Genomic DNA, 23,768 nt, shown 5'->3' on the forward strand with positions numbered 1-23,768 from the left:
AGTGGGGGATGTCCTGTCTTCAGACAGCCCAGGTTTGGGGACTACCTGGTAGGGATATGTGGGGAGGGAATAGAGTGGGCACGGAAATTAAGATTCCTTTCAAACTTTGAAGCCCCCATTTGACTACTGCAAATTTTAGTTGGAGAAACTGAGGTCCCAAGAGGAAGAGGTCACTTACCTAGATTTATAAAGAGCAGAGCCAGCTATTAATAATCATCTTTCATCTTCAGATATTAATATTGATAACTCAGTTTTTAAAACCACATCCAACAAACTAAATTTAGAGGTAAATCTTAACACTGACTTTTTTTTTTTTTTTTAATGCCCAAACTGTAGTTTCCAGGCAGAGAAACTACTTCTCACTAATGCTTTGGGAAGTGAACATTTAGTAAGAAGCTTCAGGCCCTATAGACTCCTTCATTAGTGCTAGGGAGGGGAGCAGGGAAGCTGAGCATATCTTCGCTGCTCTTGAGGCTTGTCAGATGCTGCCTGGAGAGGAATGAAGTTCAGAGAATCAGCCCAAATTTCATGTGAAACACTTTTAATGATTTTTGAACCTCTTAGACATTAAAAACGCTAGACACAAGGCTCATCTGAAAGAACATTTTCATATTGTCTCAATACCAGAAATAAGCAGTTGCCAGAGGATCAGTGTTTCTAAAGTATGTAAGTCTTGAATGTTTTTAATGAACATAAGATCCTAGGGAACTAACACTGCATGTCACAATCTGTGAGCACTGCTCAATGTTCTTCTTAATCCTGTAGAATTTCTCCACATATTCAGAACGCCCTAGGAGCTCCACAAAATCTTCATCATGAGTGATTACCAGAAGCTGGAAGTTCCGCTGTTGTGAGCGACTTTTTATTATCCTGAAACAATATAACATTTTATTACTAAAGAACATACATAACTCTCTTCATTTGCAAAAGCCACTGAGAACCCTGTCAGACACAAAGTGTGTGCTGTGTGTGATGACCAGGCTTTTCCTGTGTCGTGTGAGTATCAGGGCCCCTGACAGCCCTGCAGGAAGTGGCAGGGGGGAGGGGTGGGTGGATCCAGGCCTTCAGGTCAGCCAGGTTGCAGTCTCATCTCCTCGCTAGACAGTGGGGATGCGTAGCCTGACTCTTCGCTGAGGTCTGGCTTAAAGACTGGTGAGAATACATGAAGAACTAGTTTTATTCTTAAAGCAGGTAGAAATGTTTTATTGCACTTTCTTTAATAATCTGTGCCACTCAACTTTAGGAGTCTGACTTATTCCTGGGGTTTTCTTGACCTGATATTAGTTTTCTCTGGAAGAAAACTATTTAAAAAGCCTACAGGCAAGGGGAATAACACTGTGAGCCCCACTGCCTTCTCAGGAGCTGGGTCTACTTAGAACTCTGCCACCACCAGTCACTAGATGCATCACTGGTATGACACAGGGGGCCTGAGTGGGCGTACTGAGAACGTTTCTGCTTGTTATCTATATGCTGAGGTAACTAGTTATGAGTCTGAGACTTAAGACTTTTTCTTTAAACTAACCGCTTATTTATCCCTTGCCTGGAGCTGGATGCACTTAGGTTTCACAAGCACCAACCCTTACTTGTGGGTCACACGGGACTACTGGAAGAGATGGCTGGAGACAGCTGGCTCTGGGGCCACTCAAGTCTCCTATCACAGGAGACGTTCTCTCTGCTAGGAAGAGTCTGTCTGGAGTGAAGACCCCCCAGAAGAGCTTCTCTATCTCATGCAGACTGCCCGTCCTCTGCTGGACCGTGCAGAAGCAAGGGCTCTCTACCCCCAGACCTGCACCACCCCAGCGGTGAGCTGTGATAAGCGTGTCTGCAGTCTGGAGCCTACCTCACCACACCACTAATACACTTTTTGAGTAAGAGCCGTCATTCCTCATAGACGCTGACACATGTGAGCAGCTGGGGAGAGAGTTTAAAACCCACTGTCACCACCTAGAAATGCTTTAGTGGAGCACGCTAACTCCTGTCTGAGACACATGGGCCCCTCTGGTGGGTTTACAGGAAAACCAAACCAAGCCAGGAAACCCTCACTGTGAACACTCTTGGGGAGATGTAGGATGTGTCTGGGGCATGTGTTCACCAGGTAGTTCTTTTTTTAAGCATCTGAAAAATTACTATCAAGGTAAAGCCTAAGGTCTGGTAAAACCAGTTTCCCCAAGGAGGACCCACCTACAGAGGATTCTATTTTCACCATAGAATTCTCTTAATCTTCCTTTAAAAACAATCATAACTTGGCCCCAAATTTGAGATACTTACTCAACCAGAGCATGTGCAAGAGATTCAATGTTTTCTCGGTCAAGATTTGTCGTTGGCTCGTCCAAAGCAAGGATGCCACAGTTTAAGCAGAATGTTTCAGCCAGGGCTAGGCGAATGATGAGTGAGGCTAATACCTGGAAAAAGGGTGCCAGAACTCAGCTGCACTGCACACGTTTCTCATTCACCTGAGGAAAACAGGCAGACTGGCACACTGGCTTTTGAAGGGAAAGGTGGGGCAATCTCACAGGATCACTGACCTCAGGTGTACATCATTAAAATGCCAGGCCACACCTCACATCAGCTATAACAAAGCTTCCAATTAGAGACCTGCATCAGAAATGCAGTTAGCACTTATCTAATGTTACTGACAATTTTAATAGTGGTATAAGATGAACAACCTTAAAAATTCATAATCTGGCTATTGTCCTGATGATGTTAGAAAACTTGGATATAACACGTTTTCCAGAGCCTCACAGACACCTTTTCCCTTGGAGACTCTCTCACTCTCTCTGTTCTGTGGAACCGAAGTGGCACCATCGCTCTAACCCGAACTTAAATGTCTGTGTGTATGATTCTGAGAGGGAGGGAGAGGAAAGCTATGAGTACACAAGTATGGTTCTATTTAAGCTTGACTGTGGAAAATCCAAGCAACCAAAACTATGAGGAACTTCTGTGGATAACAAACCTAACGCTGAGACCGCCACTGAAGCCCTCTGCGGGCACAAGGGCCACAGAACCAAGAGGGAGGGACGAGTCCAGGAAGATGCACGACTTCTGTGGGGGCTGTGATGTCCCCTCCACCCCCAGACTTGTGAGCAGAGGTGCGTCAGTGAGTGAGCGAGTGATCTCAGAGCACTTCAGAGCTTTTCTCTGATGCACAGGGCAGGCTGGCAGATTGAAGATGCCAGGGCCACAGGCCAGCCCTGCTCTCCTGCTGCCACCATCACCCATTCAGAGTGGAGTCGGAATGGAGCTCCTGGCCCACTTTTACACAGCATCTGTCTGTCCTGTCACTCAACATCAAGGAAATGCTAGCACTAATTTTTGTAATTTATAGTAGCTACAGGAAATCCGCTTTTGTTCAGAAAATATTTTTAATCCAAATAGACATGTTTCAAACTCAAGGGATATTGATTATAGATCACAAATTTGTCATTTTTGCAATCTGATTAAGATAATAATCTGCAGATGCCTTATAAATTGGTATCAGCTATCTGGGTTGATGACAAAAATACATGCATAGAGTGTCTTTAAAAAACTGCAAACTTTTTTATGTGAATGACTCTGATATGAGCATCCATTTACAGAATTATAAAATTTTGTTAAGAATCAGGGGTCCAGAGGTAATATTGATAATATTCTTCTAATCTGCAAAGGAGGAAGATCAAAAATCGATAACATTTTGGGGACAAACCAGTGCACAGTGAAAGAACCCAGCACCGTTCCCAAGGATGCAGGTCCTACTTCCCAACTTGTTGATATGAGTCCTCTATGCATCCAACCTCAGCTTCCTCAGAGCTCCCTGCAGAGCCAGGTGGCCTGGCCCAGCACTGAGTCCCTGTGGTGGTGGGGGCAGAGGCCCTGTGGCTTTCACAGCCTTTGACTCTGGCAGGCCCGCTTTCACACGGTCCCCAGGCCCCAAGGCTAGGCTGGGGAGTGGTGGTGGGGACTCAGTCCTATGGCGAGAGACTCTTAGTTACTGTAATGCCTCATGTGGCTCAATCTAGGGTCTGGTTTGCTAATACTGTATGTCACTGACTGTAAAACATACCGTTCCTTATCCTTTGACTTCTCTGAAATCAAGATGCAGCTTAGAATTACTGTTGAATTTTTTCTCTCTTGGTGGCACATAAATTAGTGTGGGTCTATAACTGATGATCAAACAACCTTATTCTCATAAGGAATGCCATGAAACAATGAATGGCCTTCAGCTTTTTGCTCTACATTTAGGCTATCCTGTCAGACTGTTTCAGGCCCTTCTAAAAGCCTACTTCACATAATGTTGCAGGAAATGCTGGTTAGAATTGAGAGTATAATGAGAGTAACTGAGCCCGGTTCACTTCATGTGGCAGCAATGATGCTATAAGGAGCTTCCCACCATTCAAGGGCACCTTGGGTGCTTCCTCTGCACTGACAATCATTTCTCCGTCAATTTTCTGTGTACAAGTGGTTTTACGTTCGTGAAAATACCTGCCTTTTGTCCGGCGCTGCAACGCCCTCTCATATCCAAGGCTGTGTCTCCCTTTAGCATCACCACTCGGTAGTTGTAATTCCTCCTCTTATCAGAGGCTGATACATTTTCATCGGCATCTGATCGAATTTCTATGTACTCAATATCTGATACAGAAAGAAGAAGATTTTAGGAACCTATACTCTGCAGCCTTTTGTCATTTGCAAACCTTATCAAAGAACGTTATAAGCAACATGAGAGGCTGACATTCCCAGGGGAAACACTGGGTGGTTTGGAAACTTTTCCCTGGTTATGAGAATCCCTGGTCAGAAGCAGCCAGATACCCAACCAACCGTTGCTCTCAGCTGTGCCCTTTTCTTAGTTCCCCTATTAAGAATTTCCTCCTAATGGTGTTCTTCTTCTTCTTATCTCATTTCAGCTTATCCCTATCTGCACTTCAACAGAACCTATTATGTCATCAGCTAAATATAATGTGTACCATAGCCAAATTTGTAAGTCCTGTCAGGCTTTGGAATAGAAAACTTTGCATTTTTTTCTTTCTAAAAGATATTGTCAAGATAAGAATTCTTAGAAAATCTGAAAGAGATGTTCAGAAAGGGGTCTAGAGGCAATACTGGCATGATGAGAGGTCATATGAAGCAAGAGCTTGACACAGGGCTTTAGAAAGAGCATTCATGTTACACCATGTTAATTACCTTGTCCACGATAGGTACTTCGCCAAAGGTCACGAATAATTTTGTTGATTTCTTCCATTTTCATACTGTGAAATTTCATTATTGCTCTGGAAAAAGAATCCACTGGTAAAGGTAACATAATATTTAACTGGAGTGGGTTGCCCATTTCCTCCTCCAGGGGATCTTTCCAACCCAGGGATCGAACCTGGGTCTTCTGCATGGCGGGCAGATTCTTTACCATCTGAGCCACCAGGGAAGACCAATATATTTAACAGTATATATTAAAAATATACAAAATGTTTAATAATATATATAGTAAGTAACATCATAACAATGAGATAACTTCCCCCATATTAATAATAAAAGTAGAATATAGTATGGAGAAGGCAATGGCACCCCACTCCAGTACTTTTGCCTAGAAAATCCCATGGATGGAGGAGCCTGGCGGGCTGCAGTCCATGGGGTCGCTGGGAGTCGGACACAACTGAGTGACTTGACTTTCACTTTTCACTTTCATGCACTGGAGAAGGAAATGGTAACCCACTCCAGTGTTCTTGCCTGGAGAATCCCAAGAACCGGGAAGCCTGGTGGGCTGCCATCTATGGGGTCACACAGAGTGGGACACGACTGAAGCAACTTAGCATCAGCAGAATATAGTAAGAGCTAGAAAAAAATAAATACAACCAAAACCTTGCTATTGGCTAGTATTGCAAACTGTCAGGCATATATAATTCCAGCACTCCAGGGTCCTTATCCTTCTCCACTTTCACTCTCTAGATCAAACCCTGGTCTCCTGCATTGCAGGCAAATTCTTACCATCTGAGTCACCAGGGAAGCTCCATGATAAGACAAACATTCCCTTAAATGCTTAAGTACTGTGAAAACTTCTGAAAAGAGTTTTTTATGAGACTTTTCCTTAGGTTTAACAGAAGCGCTCTTTCTACTGATACCAACTGGTTATATACGAAGCTCTGCTGAACGGATGACAGTGAGTTAAAGAGGGGATAGAAGGTGTACAGGGTCCCTTAATCCACGGGAAAACAGGTGAATCTCTGGAACTGCTGTCTTTTTTTTCCTCTTCTATTTTATTACAGTTTACCGAAGTCAACCTCTGAAGCTGCTTTTGTCTCAGATCTGTGAGCTTTTTACCAACCAGAAGTGCTGGTTCAGAGAGGAGGATATAGAGACTTAAGCTCACCTGAACTTCAAAATTTTATTTTCCCTTCCTAAAGATTCAAAAATCCTAACTCCAAATATGTGCATTAACTTTTGTGCATCCCTCTACCCCCCCCAACACTCTTGAAATACTAGTAGTTTTGAAATACGAAAAAGAAAAGAAATGTGTAAAAACAAAAGTAGCCTGTCAAAATCTAACATCGTTTTTACTATAGTCACCTTTCGCCAAAAAGCCCTTAGGTTCTTTGGAAGTGGGTTTATGAATTAATAAATGTTGCAACAGTCACAAAAAGGCAAACATCACTGCCATCACCATACAAAGGATGTGAGGCGGACATACTTCCATTTGCAAGTCTCTTATCTGATATATACAAAAAAAGAAACTGAACGTAATGCTACTGCCTCTGCAGAATCATTTCATGATCTTCTGGTTTACCAGCAAAAGAGAAAGAAATGACTCAACATAAATACATTTTAAATATCAGATGAAGGATTTTTAAGTATAAAGCCCGGAAAAAAACCATATTCTGCCTGTTGATGAGAATGCAACAAGTCTCTATTTTCTACTTTTATATATTTATCTCAGATTTTATACTTCTTTCAAAAGGACAGAGACACAACTTCTAAGTATTTGTTTAAAACCAAAAAACCTCAGAGAATGTTCTTGAGATGAATCATGTGATCCTTAGCTTTATACGTTATGATCTTGATTCTTCAAATGACTTTTAAAAAACGTCATCTTTCCATTCAAGTTAAAAATCGTCCATAATTAACATAAATAAGCACTCTCAACATGGAGAACAAGCTCCAGGTGGGGCACACATGTCCAAGATGTATACGTATGGTCTACACCATGGCTCCCTGGGACATCAGAGGTGGCGCATCCTCACCCATGTGTAGGTCTGCTGAGAGAAAAAACTCCAGTCCTCACACTGACCAATGAGTGTGGCAGACAGAGCTGATGTCAACAGTAGTTGGACCATTCACTTTGTATCTTGCATGCACGCTCAGTCGCTCACTCATGTCTGACTCTGTGGCTCCATGGACTGTAGTAGCTTGCTAGGCTCCTGTGTCCGTGGGATTCACCAGGCATGGATACTGGAGTGGGTTGTCATTTCCTACTCCAGGGGCTCTTCCCAACTCAGGGATCAAACCAGCGTCTCCTGCATTGACAGGCGGATTCTTCTACCACTGAGCCACATGGGAATCCCACTTTGTATCTTCTCTCTCTGTTAATATGGAGTTTATAGCCCCACTATGCAATGATTACAGTAACTACATGGGTTTGATCCCTGGTCAGGGAATTAAGATCCTACAAGCCAGGCAACATGGCCAAAATGAAAAAAAGAAATGGAAAGGTAATCTCTATGTTCATGATTGGAAGGATTAATTATGTTAATACTTCTCAAAGCCATGTATGTAATACAATGCAATTCTTATCAAAATTCCAATGGTAGTTTTTATAGAAATAGAAAAAACACTCTTGAAACTTACATGGAACTACAAAAGACCCAAATAGCCAAACAAACCTGAGAAAACAACAAAGCAATGGTACTGTATTTCCTGATTCCAAGTTATACTAAAGCTATAGTAATTAAAACAGTATTGTACTCCCATAGACAATTAATCTATGACAAAGGAGGCAAGAATATACAATGGAGAAGAGTCTCTGCAATACGTGGTGCTGGGAAAGATGGACAGCTACATGTAAAAGAATGAAATCAGGACATTCTCTAACACCACACACAAAAGTAAACTTGAAATTGGCTAAAGACCTAAAGATAAGACTGTACACTGTGTAATTCCTAGAGGAAAAACAGGCAAAACACACTTTAAAATAAATTGCAGCAGTATCCTTTTGGATCTATCTCCTAGAGTAATGAAAATTAAAAACAAACAAAAGGGACCTAATTAAAAAGCTTTTGCAGAGCAAAGGAAATGATAAATTGAAAAGACAACCCACAGAATGGGAGAAAATCTTTGCAAAAGAAGCAACCAACAAGGAATTAATCTCCAAAATATACCAACAGCTTACACAGCTCAAAAAAACCCAAAAAAGACAACCCATCAAAAAATGGGCAGAAGATCTAGACATTTCTCAAGATATACAGATGACCAAAACACACATGAAAAGATCCTCAACATCTCAAAGAAATGCAAATCAAAACTACAATAAGGTATCACCTCAAACCAGTCAGAATGGCCATCATCAAAAAGTCTACAAACAATAAATGCAGGAGAGAGTGCAGAGAAAAGCAAACTCTCCTATATTGTTGGTGGGAATGTAAAGTGGTATGACCATTATGGAGGACAGTATGAAATTTCCTTTAAGAACTAAAAATAAAATTATCATATGATCCAGCAATCCCACTCCTGGGCTTTCCCAATCCAGGGAAAACAAAACTTGAAAAGATACACGCACCCTGATGTTCACTGCAGCACTGTTTCAACAGCCAAGACACAGAAACAACCTAAATGTCCATCAACAGATAAAGAAGATGTGGTGCATGTATATAATGGAGTATTAGTCAGTCACAAAAACGATGAAATGATGCCATCCATTTGCAGCAACCTGGATGACCTAGAGATTTTCATGCTAAGGTGAAATAAGTCAGACAAAGAAAGACAAAGATCATATGATATTGTTTATATGTGGAATCTGAAAAAAAAAAAAAAGATTAAAATAAACTTGTTTAAAAAACAGAAATAGACCCACAGACACAGAAAACACTTATAGTTAGCAAAGGGGAAGAAGGGAGGAGGGGGATAAATTAGGAGGTTGGGATTAACATATACACACTACTATACATAAAACAGATAACCAATAAGGACGTACTGTATTGGCACAGGGAATTATACTCAATATTTTGTAATAACCTATAAGGAAAAAATCTGTAAAATAATATATACATATATATAACTGAATCACTGTGCTGTACATCTGAAACTAACATGACAGTGTAAATCAACTATATTGATCAGATCAGATCAGATCAGTCGCTCAGTCGTGTCCGACTCTTTGCGACCCCATGAATTGTAGCACGTCAGGCCTCCCTGTCCATCGAGTTGGTGATGCCATCCAGCCATCTCATCCTCTGTCGTCCCCTTCTCCTCTTGCCCCCAATCCCTCCCAGCATCAGAGTCTTTTCCAATGAGTCAACTCTTCACATGATACTTCAATATAAAAAGAGACTTAAAAAAACCTAGTATGGCAGTGGCATAAAAAGACAAATAGACCAACAGAACATAATCGACAGCCCAGAAATTAACCCAGACACATAAACTAATATTTGACAAGGGAACCAAAAACACTCAATGGAGACAAGACAGTCTCTTCAGTATGGTGTTGGGAAAACGGGATACTCACATGTAAAAGAATGAAACCAGATCCCTATTTTAATCACTCGTAAAATGAACTCTAAATGAATCAAAGGCTTAAATGTAAAACCTGAAAGTATGAAACTCCCAGAAGAAAGTTCCTTGACATGGGTCTTGGTACTGATTTTTGGAAATCATAGCTAAAGCACAAACAATAACAACAAAGTGGGGGTCTGCATTAAACTAAAAAGTTTCTGCACAGCTAAAGAAACAAGGTAAAAAGACAACCTATGGGATGGGAAAGAATATTTGAAAGCCATGAATCTGATAAGGAGTTAATATCCAAAATATATAAAGAACTCATACAACCTGGGGGAAAAAAACCTCAATTTAAAATTGGACAAAGGACCTTAATAGACATTTTTCCAAAGAACATACACGAAAGGTCCATGACCTTTTAGCAGCTAAAAGGTCCACGAAAAAGATGCTGACAGTCATTAGGGAACTGCAGATTAACACCACAATGAAAGAGCACCTCATACCTCTTAGAACATCCATCACCAACAAAACCTAACAAATGATGGCATGGATGTGGAGAAAAGAAAACCCTTGTGCACTGTTGCCAGCATACACTGTAAACTGGTACAGCCACTGTGGGAAACAGTATAGAGTCCTAAAAAACTAAAACTACAAGTAACATATAGCCTAGTAATTCCACTTTGGGGAATGTATCCAAAGGAAAGGAAAACACTAACTTGAAAAGTTATCTGCACCCTCCTCCCCCATTCACAGCAGCACTGTTCACAACAGCTAAGACAGAAACAACCTATGTCCATCATGGAATGAACGGATAGAGAAGATGTGAGATATATATCTTTATACACATATACATATCATATCTATACACATACACATTTACACATATAATGGAACATTATTCAGCCATAAAAAAACAAAGAAGTCCTACCATTTGGAGCGACGTTGGATGGACTTTGAAGGCAGGTTAAAAGAAGTCAGAAAAAGACAAATACTGTAAGATCTCACTTACATGTGGAATTTAATTTCCGCTTATAAATATGTACTAGGTCTGTAATATACAATATGTTAACTATACTGCTGTTATGACATAAGACAGCTAGGAGAGTAAAGCCTAAGAGTTCTCATCACAACATGTTTTTTTCCTTTTTATCTACATGAGATGATGGATATTAACTAAACCTACTTTAGTAATCTTCATAATATGTGTATATCAAACCATCATGCCATACACCTTAAACATATACAGTGATGTATGTTAACTATTTCTCAATAAAATAAAACAGAAGCTGGGGAGAAAACTGAGATTTAATCAAATTAGTAATGTGCTCAAGATCAGAAAAATGGGATATTAATAGCCCTTGAATATAATCAAAATTATTTGAACAGGCAGTCAAAATGCCATCTTTCAAGCCATCAGGCTCAGATAGTTTTACAAGTGAATGTTTTCATATCTTCAAGGTACACCTAGTTCCGAAGTATGTAAATACTACATAGCAAGGAGAAACATAAGAAAAAAAAAAGGATAGGCTTATTTTGCTTACAAATACAGATTCAAACATTCTAAATAAAACCAAATTTAGGGCTGAGCATATTAAAACCAGTGTATTACAACCAAATAGTGTTTATCTCAAGAACCCAAGAATGGTACAACAGAAAATTAAGATAATTCACTTCATTAAAAGATTGCAAGAAAATATTATTTAAACAGATGTCAAAAAGTATAATACTGAGTTTTGATAAAAACTAAATACAGAGAAATAGAAAAATTTCTTAATTAGACAAGATGACTATCAGATACCCACAGCAAGCATCAAACTTACTGTTAAAATATACAAAAGTGTTCCTCTTAAAGCTAAGAACAAGAGAAGGAGAACTTTTATTATTGCTACTCTAAAATAATGTCCTGGAGATCCCTAATAACTGAGCAAGACAATAAAGAGAAATGAAGACTAAATGAGGGGAACAAAAATAAGAACTTGCTATCATTTCTGCAGATGATATAACTATACACTCAGAAAACCTAACAAATCAACTGACAAACTATTAAAGACTGATAAGTAGTCAGAAATAAACATACATTACTGTGGCAGAATTCAATATGAAATATAATAGACAAATGGGTCCTATTCATGATGGCAATAAAAACTAAGAAATACCAGGAGAAAAAAGGTACAGAATCTAAATGAAAAAGTTATAATACTTTACAAGAGAACAAAACCATCCTGAATAAATACATTACAGGACTCCAATGGGAGATTCAATATTAAAAACATTTTCCCTCAAGTAATCCGTAAATTAAATGCAATCCAAACAAAACTCCCAACAAGATTAAATAATTTTTTAAATAAAACCCACAAGATGACTCTAAAGTTCATATATGAGAGATAATGTGATTGAATAAAATCATGGAGGACAAGAATAAAAATTAAACCAACTATATACAGAACTTTATAACTGACATTTCAAGTCAATGGGAAAGGTTTTAATAGTGCTTAGAAGAGGGAAAAATTAAAATTATATCACTATCTTTTATCAAATTTCAAATGAAGTCCAAATAAAAGATTAAAAATAAGTAAGGCTATTAAAAGAAAAATTTTTGTAATCTTAGGATTGGGAAGGCCCTTGTAATTGAGAAGTCATACATTAAAATTCCAAAAATTTATTGACCTAAACACTAAGCTACAAATAAATAATACCATCAAGAAAGCTAATGGACAAGTGACAAACTAGGAAAAACTTGCGCTGTATGTGAAAAGGATTAATATCCAGAATCTATTTTAAAATAATAACACAAACCACTTAGAAAAAGACAACCTAATAGAAAACTTGGCAAAGAGATATGACTGGACAATTCCTGGAGAAGAAATACAAACAGCCAACATATGAAAAGACATTTAACCTCACTATTAAACAGGGGAATGTAAAGTGAGAACATTTTGTGTGTAAGACTCAAAAATTTTAAAAGTTGATAATGTGTAAAGCAGACATAAAGAAATGTCATACATTTAAGTAGGTACTTTCACACACTACTGGTAGAAACAGACCTTGTGCTTCTGGAAGGCACATACCCTCTGACCCAGCAGCTTTATTTCTAAGTAGCCATCTTTCTGATATATCTGCACAAGTGTGAGAAGACATACACTGTAGCACTATCTGCAGTAGCAAACATTTAAAGGCTTCCAATATGTCTATCAGTGGTCAAATAAAGTAGGTAACATCCACCTTATAGAATATTATGCAGACATTAAAAATAATGAGGTATTTACCTATACAAACATGAATTTCATCACATGGTAAAGTGAGAAAAAAAAGTATCTACAATGTGATACTATTCACACAAAGCAAATGTGTACATAATGCAAAAGCACTGTGAAGACAATGAAAAGGTCTCATCAGTGTAATTCTACTGAACTGCTGAATAAATGTCAGAGCCTGTCAAGGGAATTTCAAGTCCCAATCTGAACCATGTTCTGTAATTTGCAGAATAATGATACAGAGGAAATAAAGATATCTGTGATACAAGGCTGAATGGGTTAAGTGGTACAAATATTATGATATACAAAGGAAGAAATTACAGCACTTGTATGTTACAGGGAGTTAACACTTAAGAATCACCTTGAAGGTCCATGACATCTAGTAAACTCTGATTCTGCTTAGGCAAAGATATAAATTTCATGGGCTGGAAACTACTGTAAGTAGATGTCATTGGGCTAGCTGCATCAGCCCCACCTGTGCCTGGAGTGTGCCTGTCACTCAGTTAAATGCATATAATACTGACGCATGTTATGTGTATGTTTTGTGAAAAATGATTTCCCAAAATGAAAAGTTCTAAGAAAACAGTGATTTATAAATCAATCTTATATTGAAATATTCTTCGTAATCTGAAAGATTGTCCTGAAAATCTCAGTAACAATCGATTGCATTTTATGAGGACAAAGGATGGTTTTAGTGGTATTTAAATTCTAGTGATCCATGAAAGTCTTACAATGTGACCCTCAGAGATGACAAAGGCCTAGCATATTTACTGTTTGAAAGGGGGCACAATGAGGCCAAAAGACAAAAGGACTCGTACAGGTGAAACTATTCCATATGATACTGTACGGGCAGTTGTTCTTCAGTCGCGTCCAGCTCTTTGGGATCCCATGGACTGCAGCACGCCAGGCTACATGGCTAGTTACATGTCATTAAACATTTGTCTAATTGCAGAGAATGCAGAACACCATGAGTGAACCCAAATGTGAACTACAGATTTTGGTGAGTATGATGTTCATCAAATGTACCACTCTGGTCAGGGATGACTGTGGGATAGGCTATGGTCAGGGAAGGCTGGAGACAGAGGTATATGGGAAATCTCTGTATTTTCTGCTCGATTTTACTGTGAACCTAAAACTGCTCAAAAAATAATCTATTGAGAAAGACAGAAAAAGGAGTATGAACTAATGTACTCTGTAGAGCTGTTTTCATACATGTCCCTCTTCCTTCTTCACACACACAACTCGCCAAGCTGACCGTCCTGTCCGTCAGCACCTCTTTGCACTATGGCTTCTGCCCCAGCAGTTTCTAGATGATTTTCCTTTTTGTTCTAAGCTGTCAAACTGTCTCCACTCTTGGGCCTTTAATAAAAAGCTTCTGCAAGCCTTGGAGCTGTCTACTTTCTAAGCACACATGGGTTCTCAATGTCACAAGTGAAGCTTGTTAGGCATCCCCAGGACAGTAGTTCAGAGTTTTTGCTGCTGCTCTCTGGCCACTTTTAAAATCATCACAGGACTTGGTCATTAGCAGAGAACTGAATGCCTGAAATGGAGTGGTCAGAAAACAGGTAGACTAAAACCTAACCTGCCAGACAAACACCTTTTCAAATGTTACACCTTTCATATTTAAGCCATCTCCAGGGCTCCAACTACCGAGGAAGGTTAGTTACCATTTTGCTATTCAAAGTCAGAAATGCATGTACAATGGCAAATTTTGAACTGGATTTCCCCATAACTCAAGCTATTTCAGTAAATATTGAAGGGGTCAAAGACGAGCCTTCCTAATAAAAGCAGAGAAAAGATAATACTTACAAAGACTTTTTCCAACAATACTATTCTCATCCTCGCACATAAAATTGTACCAAATGGAGGAGGAAATGGCAACCCACTCCAGAATTTTTTTTAAATTAAGAGGTTGAAATATTTTATTATTAAATTGTTTCTTATTCTCCTGCAAGGCTGTTGCTTCACTGTGTAAAAATAGCACCAGCAAACACAGTGTATTGCAAAATTAAGATAGTAATATTCTTTACTGGATGCTATACAACAAACAAACTTTTCTCTCCTGCCAGTTATTTCTAGTGGGAAGATAATTCTGACCCAAATCCAGGGATGGCTGTAAGCAAGTTACAAAATTATATAAGGCTTAAGATAACTGTGTTATCCTTGAATTACATAATTTTTATAACTAGTTTTACCACAGATAATTTCAGGAATTTTGAATATTGTAACTGGCACCTAGCCTAAAAATCATAGGGTGCTGTCAAAAAGATGCAGTGTTTCTCTGAAGTTATTAGGAAGTTAAGGGGTATTTTCTTCAGGAAACATTGTTACAAGTGGTTTCTTTTCCTAAAAGTTGCTTTTAAATACATATCCACCCCTAATTTTAAGACAACTATGCTAGATTAAGTTGTTTCAAACTAGTTTATTTAGGGGTTCCATTTTCTCTCAATAGATTTTATGTATTTCTCATATGCTTCTTCACTCATTAGTTCCACACTCTGGTATTTCTGCCCGGAGAATTCCATGGACAAAAGAGCCTGGTGGCTACAGTTCACAGAGTTGCAAAGAGTTGGACACGACTGAGCACCTTTTACTTTGCTTCGCTTCACTTCCTGAGATATACAGGTTGCCAGAAAACTGGCTAAGATCAATTTTGTTGTTCATTATTATATTGAATACTCTTCCCTACTGTAGTTACCACCATGAGAACTTCCTGTCTTCCTACATATAGGCCAGCGGAAGCCCTCTAGTATAAGGGAAATGATATGATGAGTATCACATTCTACTGAGTATTGTGTTCCAAACTAGCAGTGAGTTTTATTACTTAGCACACTTTAAAATCCCTAACTTGCCAATCCTAAGCTGCACATTTATAAGAAAAATGTCCTCTTTTTCTAGATAAAACCTTTAAGACTATTAAACTAATTTCCTAAAACCCTTGAAATTATTGAACTGCTGTAATTTCCTTTGACCAGACTCCCAAATATCAGCTTTTAAAATTCAGGTAACGGGTCAACCACTATTGCTACAGTGGTTGATAAATATTTGGTTAAAAAACCTGCAAGTCATTGTGAAATGCCACTAGCTATCATTGGGTTTTATAATCTACTTGTTTGATGCTATGGGGGCTGATGTGAAACCGTGCTGTATTTAAGATAAGAATGAGAATGATAGCCATGAGGTGAGTCCTGCATCAAGCCCTCATTGAGTGTAAGAAGCCGGGTTCTGAAGAGACTCAGAGAGAGTTGGCTGCCCTGGATATAAAACTTACATGTCTCCACTGAGTCTCAGAAGAAGTATGACTTAATATTCAACACTCCACATTTGGGGGAAAATAGTGTAACATTTTGGGGATAGGGCAGAACAGTGTACTTTGAATGATATATTCCAAAATCACTTAATTTTAATTGATGGCTCTTTTAAGGGAGTGGATAAGGGACAGTAAATTCTGAATAATGGATGTTTTCCCCTTGTCGAGTGTGTCTCTGACCACTGGTAATGCTGACAATCAGTGATGGTTTTAGATGATTACTAATAACAGATGGTAATCAGCTTTTCTTGAAAATGCACTGTTAATTTCCTGTGTTATCTTAAATAGATAGATGAATGCACAATTACGACGACTGCATGCTTCTTCTAAGAGGTGAGACAATGAGGGAAATTTTGGACCTTGCTTTCTTCTTCTAGGTGAGAAGGCAAATTTAAGGCTCCTAATATAAACCTTAAGAAGAGCTGCAAGCATAAGCCCACAAACACTCAATTTTGGGGAAATCTGTACCACTTCTTTTCTGCTCATTTAGAAGAATCCATCTAATTGCCGGACAACAGGACTCAGTAAACAGCCTGCCTTTGTTTCTGAGGCAAGCCTAAATTGCTGGGAAGCACCCCTGTACCTCCCCAACCCCACAAGCTCCCACATGCGCCCGCCCTCTGCTCAGTGTGATGCCTCCATGATTGAGGCTCTTTTCTCTACTGAAATGCCCTTCCTTCATTATTCATGGCCCAGGTCAATACAGCCTGTGGACCACCTACCATGGTCTCCTACTGAGCAGTTACAACTTTACAGGAAAAACAGGGCATATTTCTATCTCCCCAGAGAGAACAGAACAGGGATTTTTTTTTTTTCAATCAACAGGTGCCTCACTGAGGGAATTTTTGTTCCTGCTGTCAGTGCTCTCAGGGTCTTGCAGGGTTAGCTGGAGGGCTTCTAGGTACAGTTTTCCATTCAGTTAACATCTATGAAACCCCAGGTCTGCAAGCCAATGTACTAAGAGGAAGAGCTACTTTGTAGCAGAATTACCTAAACTTAAGATTTAGGATTAAAAAAAAAAAAAAAAGATTTAGGATAAAAGCAGTCTACATACCTAACCCCGTTTTCCTGCTACTCTTCACAACGAAGTTGTTTTTTTTTTTTTTAATAAAGAGTTTACTGTACTCACTGTCTTCATCTCTTGCCATCTGCTGTCTCCTCACTCAACTCTAAGGCTTCAGTTCCAACCATGCCACTAAGTTTGTTCCTCAAAGTCATGAACATTCTCCATTTTATCCAAATCAAGGGTTACTTCTTGGTCCTTATCTCATTTGATCTCTCAATAACATTAGATTCCTGAAATAGTTTCTTTCCTTGGTTTTCAAGCTACTATGCCTTTTAATTTTTTTTTTTTCTTTCTTTCTTCATCAGCTACTTCTTCACTCCGTTAGTAAACATGAGTTTTGGGACCCTTCCCATCTCTATCCACAATTATTCCACACTTAGTAATCTCATTCCATGGCTTTAAATACTACATCAGTTCAGTTCAATCGCTCAGTCGTGTCCGACTCTTTGCAACCCCATGAATCGCAGCACGCCAGGCCTCCCTGTCCATCACCATCTCCCGGAGTTCACTCAGACTCATGTCCATCGAGTCGGTGATGCCATCCAGCCACCTCATCCTCTGTCGTCCCCTTCTCCTCCTGCCCCCAATCCCTCCCAGCATCAGGGTCTTTTCCAATGAGTCAACTCTTTGCATGAGGTGGCCAAAGTATTGGAGTTTGAGCTTCAGCATCAGTCCTGATAATTCCTAAATGTATAGCTTCCCCTTGAACTCTAGACTTTAAATTATAGATCCAACTGCCTGCCTGACATTTCTACTTAAAGTGCATCTCAAACTTCAAGTGTCCAAAACACTTTCTCCTCCCCAATCCTGCCCATTTCAGGGAGTGGGAATTTGCTCCCCCAACATCCTCAGTTCAGTTCAGTCGTTCAGTCACGTCCAACTCTGTGACCCCATGAATCGCAGCACGCCAGGCCTCCCTGTCCATCACCATCTCCCGGAGTTCACTCAAACTCACGTCCATCGAGTCGGTCATCCTATTGCTTGTGAAAAAATATGTAGGATCAGTCTTCCTTTCCCCGCCTCTTTCCTCCCCTACATTCAGTTCAGAAGCAAGACCTGTCAATTCTATTTCCAAAACAAAAATTGAGCCCATCTACTTCTCTCCATTTCCACTGCTACCATCCTAGTCCAGTCCACCACTCTCTCCTGGGTGCCTCCACAATCCATTCTCCACACAGCAAGTGTGATTTCTTCCAATTATGAATCAGGTTATACTACCTCCCTGCTTCAAACACTCCAGTGACTTCTCATCACACTTAGAATAAAACTGAACTATTAACCAAGGCTGCAAGGCATGGCGTGCTCTGGGAACCATTCCCCTCTGACCTGATTCCCCTGCTCACTGTAGCCAGGCACGCTTGCCTGCTTCCTATTCCTTGAACACCTCATGTTTGTATTGGTCTTAGGGCCTCTGCATGAGTTATCTCTCCATCTGGAATGCCTGCGTCTCCGCTTTCTGCATATCTTGCATGAATCACATTCCAGCTTAAATGTCACATTCTCAAAAAAGATCCTGCCTTAGAAAAGGCCTAAAGTAGACCCTCAGTTATTCCCATCATCATGGTTAATTTTCACCATTTACGGATTTATTCCTGAACTTTCTGTTTCTTCATCTCTACATACTTAGTACACAACATCTAAACCTTACCAAACGTACAAGCACTCAAATCTTAATTGAACAAAGTCCTAATGCACACGACAAGACATATTTTGCACATACATATATACACAGTTTGCTGAGGAGGTATAAAATATATAAATTGACTATTGTGGCTCTTAACCAAGAAGTGTGAGTTAAGTAAAAGGAAAATTCTTAATATAAATATTTGTTTTTTAAAGGTTAAAAAAGGGGGGATGGATGGTGGTAGCACAGCACAGTGGGAATAGAAAGGCCTTAGTTCTGAGATCTAATTTTATCGCTACCAATATTTTGGTAATTTTGGACAGTCTGCTTGATCTCTCTGATGAATACTTGCTCTTTACAGGTCTATACCAGTAGTTCAGTCGCTCAGTTGTGACTGATGTTTGCAACCCCATGGACTGTAGCATGCCAGGCTTCCCTGTCCACCACCACTAACTCCCAGAGCTTGCTCAAACTCAAGTCCAAGAAGTTGGTGATGCCATCCAACCATCGCATCCTCTGTCATCCCCTTCTCTTGCCTTCAGTCTTTCCCAGCATCAGGGTCTTTTCCAACGAGTCATTTCTTTGCATCAGGTGGCCAAAGTACTGGAGCTTCATTCAGCTTCAGCATCAGTCCTTCCAATGAACAGTCAGGACTGATTTCCTTTAGGATTGACTGGTTTGATCTCCTTGCAGTTCAAGGGACTCTGAAGAGTCTCCTCTAATACCACTGTTCAAAACCATCAATTCTTTGGCACTCAGCTTTCTTTATGGTCCAACTCTCCCATCCAAAACTGACTACTGGAAAAACTGTAGCTTTGACCATATGGACCTTTGTCAGCAAAGTATTGTCTCTGCTTTATAATATGCTGGCTAGGTTGGTCAGAGCTTTTCTTCCAAGGAGCAAGCGTCTTTTAAGTTCATGGCTGCAGTCACCATCTGCAGAGATTTTGGAACCCAAGAAAATAAAGGCTGTCATGGTTTCCACTGTTTCCCCATCTACTTGCCATGAAGTGATGGCTTTCTGCCATAAGGGTGGTATCATCTGCATATCTGAGGTTATTGATATTTCTCCCAACAATCTTGATTCCAGCTTGTGCTTCATCCAGCCAGAATTTCTCATGATATAACCTGCATATAAGTTAAATAAGCAGGGTGATAATATACAGCCTTGACATACTCCTTGCCCAATTTGGAACCAGTCCATTGTTCCATGGCCGGTTCTAACTGTTGCTTCTTGACCTGCATACAGATTTCTCAGGAGGTAAGGTGTTCTGGTACTCCCATCTCTTTCAGAATTTTCCATAGTTTGTCGAGATAGAATTCAATTAAATTATGGCTAACACAGATGACACCACCCATATGGTAGAAAGTGAAGAGGAACTAAAGAGCCTCTTGATGAAGGTGAAAGAGAAGAGTGAAAAAGCTGGCTTAAAACTCAACATTCCAAAAACAAAGACCATGGCATCTGGTCCCACCACTCCATGGCAAATAGATGGGGAAACAATGGCAACAGTGATAGACTATTTTCTTGGGCTCCAAAATCACTGCAGATGGTGACTGAAGCCATGAAATTAAAAGATGCTTGCTCCTTGGAAGAAAAGCTGTAACAGACATATTAAAAAACAGAGACATTACTTTGCCAACAAAGATCTGTAGAGTCAAAGCTATGATTTTTCCAGTAGTCAGGTATCGATGTGAGAGATGGACTATAAAGAAAGCTCAGTGCCGAAGAATTGATGCTTTTGAACTGTGGTGTTGGAGAAGACTCTTGAGAGTCCCTTGGACTGCAAGGAGATCCAACCAGTCCATCCTAAAGGAAATCAGTCCTGAATATTCATTGGAAGGACTGATGTTGAAGCTGAAACTCCAATACTTTGGCCACCTGATGCGAAGAACTGACTAGCTGGAAAAGACCCTGATGCTGGGAAAGATTGAAGACAGGAGGAGAAGGGAACGACAGAGGATGAGATGGTTGGGTGGCATCACCAACTCCATGGACATGAGTTTGAGTAGGCTCTGGGAGCTGGTGACGGACAGGGAAGCCTGGCATGCTGCAGTCGCAAAAAGTTGGAAACAACTGAGCAACACATATTAAGTATTTAATTACTATTAGTATCTCCTCTGCACAGCCCCTGCCCGAGAAATTTAGTCTTAAAGCACGTTTAGATAGAAACATACGCTTTAGATAAAACCTACGCTTTCTTGGTCAAGTTCCTTAGTGCCCTTAAGAAATAGAGAATTTAACAATATACATTAAAGACTGTAACATGACAAGGAGAGCCGGACTAAATGGCCTGTGAGTTTCCCTTTTAATTTTGACTCTACAATGACTGCTATAATGGACTTAAAAAAATTTCTGTTTTATAGATAAGAAAACGGAAGCTCAGGGTATTTAAATAATTTGCTAAATGTCAAGTCACATTCAGATAATCTCTAGAGACTAGAGACAATACTTTTAACAAATTATGGATTTTTTTTTCAGGCCTCGAAAAGGTACAATTTATCAACTTTTATACAAACAGTTCTTGCTGTTTAAGACTCAGCTTAATTTTTTCATCAAAACCAAGTTAAGTTATCCTATTCTGTACAGATTTTTACTGATAAAAACCTGTTTCGATTTTTGTCTCTTCAAATAAACTTGCCAGTAAGGATTGGGTTTCCTATTCCTTAGCACTCAACAAATGTTTGGAACGTTTACCACACACATAGCATCAGCTGTTAAAGAATTCAAAAAGTAAAAAGCCTTCTACAGGCATATATGCCTAAAGCTGGATATACTAAAAAGAATTATGGAAGTTTTTTTAAAAAAAGACAAATGTTGTATATGTAATAGTCTACCAGGCAAGGACTCTTTAATAATGTCCTGCATTTGCTCTTATTTCAGAACATGAAATCTCAACAACTTAAACTGCTGGACCTAAAAATCTAGGGGAGATTTCAATATTTGAAGATGTTAAAACCAAAAGTTCCTAGTTGGTACAGACATACATATCCATGAGCCTTTCTGAACCCAAGGAGCATTGTAATGTTAACCTATTCACTCACTGAGAACGAGGACAAAAGATGTGTTCCTTCATTACAGAAGCCGAACTTAATCCAACAAAAACCTTACTAGTATTTATTTTTAAAAATGACTAACATAATTGGCTCAGTTCCAGTTTTCGCTTATTTTAAAAGACTATGTACTCTCCAAAACCTGTACATGCCAGAGTTACAGCTAAGTGATTCTGGGGCCACCCTTGCTATCATCATGAACTAGAAGAATCCTCATACTGAAAAGTGGGGTGTTCCTGTCCTCCTGAGCCTTGTGGTCTGATTCTTAACGCTGAGGCTGGTCTGTTCACTAGGCTCTTTCCAGAAGAAGCCTTAAAACATAGATTCTATCGAGGAGGATATATTCCTTTTTAGAAAACAGTAACAAACAAAATCTAAGGTAACTGATCATTCTCTTGATAAAATACTTAGAAATCCTAGACAAATCTAGAACAAAAATTATTTTACAGTATAGCTCAGTTTACAAGAAAGGCAACTCTCTATGTGGTGGAAACAGAGAACTAAAAACCAGAATGGTCAGTGTGTGATATGATAACTGCAGCTGAATTTAGTTATTATTTTCATAACCCAGGGTTTAGGTATTCTCACCTAGGACAGAAGATGAGGTATAGGGCCCAAGTGAGGCAAAGACAGGTGACTCCCAACATAAAGGCTGAGACTCTTGAATAGTAACTTCAGTGAAAAAGTGGAAAATTAGTAATCTGAGAGTTCAAAGTCCTGGCAAATCCCTTCCAAGAGTTTAAGGTCCTTTATTATACCACCAGTGTAGTTCAGGAACTTCCAAATTGAAACATTAACATAAAAACTAGATTCAGACCAGTGTTAGCCCTAGAGTGCCTAATAGATAACAAAACAACCAAGTGGAAGGACATCCACATAAAAAAGTCACAGGGGCGCTTCATAGAGGAAAAAAAGTCACCATTAAAGATGACTTTACTATTAAATACTACATGAAACATAAGAAATAATTCCCTAGAGCTAGAGTCAGCACAGAATACAGCAGAAATAGACTCCTAAAAGTGTGAAATAAAAAAATGACTGTGAAAAAGAATATAATCTATATTTAAAATGAGTCTGACTCTTCGCGACCCCATGGACTGTAGCCTCCTACGCTCCTCCGTGCACGGGATTTTCCAGGCAAGAGTACTGGAGTGGGTTGCCATTTCCTTCTCCAGAGGATCTTCCTGACCCAGGGACTGAACCCAGGTCTCCCGCATCGTAGGCAGACGCTTTACCCTCTGCACCAGCAGGGAAGGCCCAAAAGACATACGAGAAGGAATCAAAACACTAAGGAGAAAATACATTAAGAAAAATAAAAATTTCTGAAAATGAGTAAAATAAAACTTACAGAATTGAAAAATGTCTTGAAATATTGAAATGAAAAGCAGATTAAAAATGGACACCTCAACAGGCAGTATAAGCAGCAGCTAAAGAATCTGTGCACTGGAAGGTCTTCATCAGGGTGTTACCCAGGGAATTACCAGTATATGCAAGAGGCATTAAGCAATGTGGAGGAAAGAATAAGGTTTATTTATGTCCAATGACAAATGAAGGAGGTAAGAAATAGTTAAGAAATGGGGAAAGGATAATATCTGAAGAGAGAATACATGAGAATTTTCCAAAATTAATGAAAGGCATCAATCCTCAGATCAATAGGCATAATTCTTAAATAGAACTAGTAAACCTACATCTAGACACACTCCAAAAAAATGCAGAATACAAGAGATAAGGGAAAACTCTTAAAAGGACCAGAAGAAAAAGGCAGGTTACTTCCAAAGGAATAATTAGAATGAT

General features: G+C 39.4%; 1 protein-coding gene across 1 annotated transcript in view; it reads right to left on the reverse strand.

Annotated features, from left to right (window-relative positions):
* Positions 1–524: 524 nt before the first annotated feature.
* RAD50 (RAD50 double strand break repair protein) overlaps positions 525–23,768 on the reverse strand; it is a 107,467-nt gene continuing 84,223 nt past the window's right edge. The window contains exons 22-25 of the mRNA XM_061422840.1: positions 5,155–5,240; positions 4,463–4,605; positions 2,269–2,402; positions 525–870 (exon numbers count right to left, since the gene is read on the reverse strand). Coding sequence (XP_061278824.1) covers positions 684–870; positions 2,269–2,402; positions 4,463–4,605; positions 5,155–5,240 — 550 coding nt within the window. The 3' untranslated portion in view covers positions 525–683. The remainder of the gene's footprint in view (positions 871–2,268; positions 2,403–4,462; positions 4,606–5,154; positions 5,241–23,768) is intronic.

This window comes from Bos javanicus, chromosome 7 (genome assembly GCF_032452875.1).
Source record: "Bos javanicus breed banteng chromosome 7, ARS-OSU_banteng_1.0, whole genome shotgun sequence".
Taxonomy (NCBI): Eukaryota; Metazoa; Chordata; class Mammalia; order Artiodactyla; family Bovidae; genus Bos; species Bos javanicus.